Genomic DNA, 1,967 nt, shown 5'->3' on the forward strand with positions numbered 1-1,967 from the left:
GGCCCCGGGGCGAGCAGGCGGAGGAGGTGCTGGTGAACCGCATCTTGCCCCACCCCCAGGTGAGAGAGTAGACCCTTGATCCCCCCGGGGCTAGGACTGACCCCGTCTCCCCCCACTCCTTCGTTGACCCGCCCCGCCGCCTTCGTTCTGCCTAGTTTGACCCGCGGACCTTCCACAACGACCTGGCTCTGGTGCAGCTGTGGACGCCAGCCAGCCCTGCCGGGCCCGCGCGGCCCGTGTGCCTGCCCCCGACGCCCCGGGAGCCCCCCGCCGGCACCGCCTGCGCCATTGCGGGCTGGGGGGCCCTCTTCGAAGGTATCGGGCGCGAAAGGGTAGCTAATTGATGGAAAAAGGGGAGCCGGTGGCAGGGAACCCAGCCTAGTCCGGAAAGAACAAGGGCAGCGGGGAGCACCCTCAAAGTGGGGCTCCTTCCTGCCTTCCAGAAGTGACCCCCCTCGACTCCTTCCCTGTAGATGGGCCTGAGGCTGGCGCGGTGAGAGAGGCCCGCGTGCCCCTACTCAGCACGGATGCTTGCCGACGTGCCCTGGGGCCCGCGCTGCGCCCCAACAGCATGCTTTGTGCCGGCTACCTGGCCGGGGGCATCGACTCATGCCAGGTAAGAACTCAGCAGAGGAGGCAGGCAGGGTGTGCGCTCCTGAGAGGTGGAACAACCCCCTTTCCTTCCGTTCGGTGGTCTCTAGACTCCTCCGAGCCTCAAAGACCTCGTCTCTAAAATGGGGACAAAGGGTGGAGAGGGTGGTAAAACTCAGCGCCCCCAGCCTGCCGGGCAAAGAGGAGCTATATCCTATATGTGCCCTCTTCTCTGGCTCCGATCCCTCGCAGGGTGACTCTGGAGGCCCCCTCACCTGCACTGAGCCTGGCCCCCACCCCAGGGAGGTGCTGTATGGTCTCACCTCCTGGGGGGACGGCTGCGGGGAGCCGGGCAAACCCGGGGTCTACACTCGCGTGGCCATATTCCGAGACTGGATCCTGGAGCAGATGAGCGGTGAGCGTCCTCTGGGAGAAACCCGTCCCCGCCCCTCTGGGTGGAGAAAGGCGGCCTCCCTTGGGGGCGGGCGTGCGGGATCCCAGCCAAGAACCGGGAAGCCGGGGGTGAAGTGGTCCCTGTTCGGTCCGCAGCGTCCCCCTCCAGCCGCGAGCCTAGCTGCAGGGAGCTCCTGGACTGGGACCCGTCGGACAAGACGCTGACCGCGTCGGCCCGGACGTGCACCTTCTACCAGCGCCGGTGCACGGGCTCCAAGGCGGCCTGTGCGCGCTGGGCGCACCAGCAGTGTCTACAGCGCAGGCGACGATGCGGTCAGTTCCCAGCCCAGGAGCGGGGTACGGGGTGGAGACGGGGGTGGGGAGCCAGGATCGGGACCCCACCTGACTCACACCCCACCCTTGTCCCGCTCACAGAACTGCGCTCACTGGGACACATCCTGATGGGCTTGCTTCGGGGCGCGCAGGAGCTGCTCGGCCCCGCACGCACCCCGCCGTCGCTCCGAGAGCCACTAGGGCAGCCTGCCCAGGAGCAAAGGCCGCAGCCAGGTACCCGGAGGCCTCGCAAGCCAGCTCAGCCTCACCCCTGGGCAGCGGAGGGGTTTCTAACCCTGCGCCTCCCTAGGATTGCAGGCTGAAGGCGCGCGCTCTCAGAGGTGGAGACCCGAGCCGCACGGAGGAGTGAACTGTAATGCCGCCCCCTGCCGGCAACCGTGGGGATCCCAGAGGGGGCTTCCGGGGTGGGGGTGGGGGTAGGGGTGTCTGCTATGGAATGCAGTGCTCCAAGGGGTAGCGGAGCAGACCGTTTCCCCCGTATCTGGAGTAGGGCGCACGACCCGCGGTAGTGTGGCTTTGGGCCCCCACCAGCGTCAGCCTGTTTTCCCATCTGCCGCAATAGGATGGTCTGATAACAAGCCAGTCCCTGGGGAGCACCCTGCCCCTCCCACACACACTCCCTGCTGCCT

At 67.4% G+C, this 1,967-nt stretch overlaps 1 protein-coding gene across 1 annotated transcript in view; it reads left to right on the plus strand.

The window, feature by feature from the left end:
• Positions 1-2: 2 nt before the first annotated feature.
• Positions 3-1,967, plus strand: part of PRSS56 (serine protease 56) — a gene marked incomplete at its 5' end in the record, with an annotated part of 4,474 nt that continues 2,509 nt past the window's right edge. Inside the window, 6 exons of the mRNA XM_004718038.2 lie at positions 3-59; positions 156-315; positions 474-616; positions 844-1,006; positions 1,141-1,317; positions 1,420-1,574. Of these exons, the coding sequence (XP_004718095.2) occupies positions 3-59; positions 156-315; positions 474-616; positions 844-1,006; positions 1,141-1,317; positions 1,420-1,574 (855 nt within the window). The remainder of the gene's footprint in view (positions 60-155; positions 316-473; positions 617-843; positions 1,007-1,140; positions 1,318-1,419; positions 1,575-1,967) is intronic.

Source organism: Echinops telfairi, unplaced genomic scaffold, assembly GCF_000313985.2.
Source record: "Echinops telfairi isolate 266 unplaced genomic scaffold, ASM31398v2 ScPeMD7_3;HRSCAF=10, whole genome shotgun sequence".
NCBI classification, from domain to species: Eukaryota; Metazoa; Chordata; class Mammalia; order Afrosoricida; family Tenrecidae; genus Echinops; species Echinops telfairi.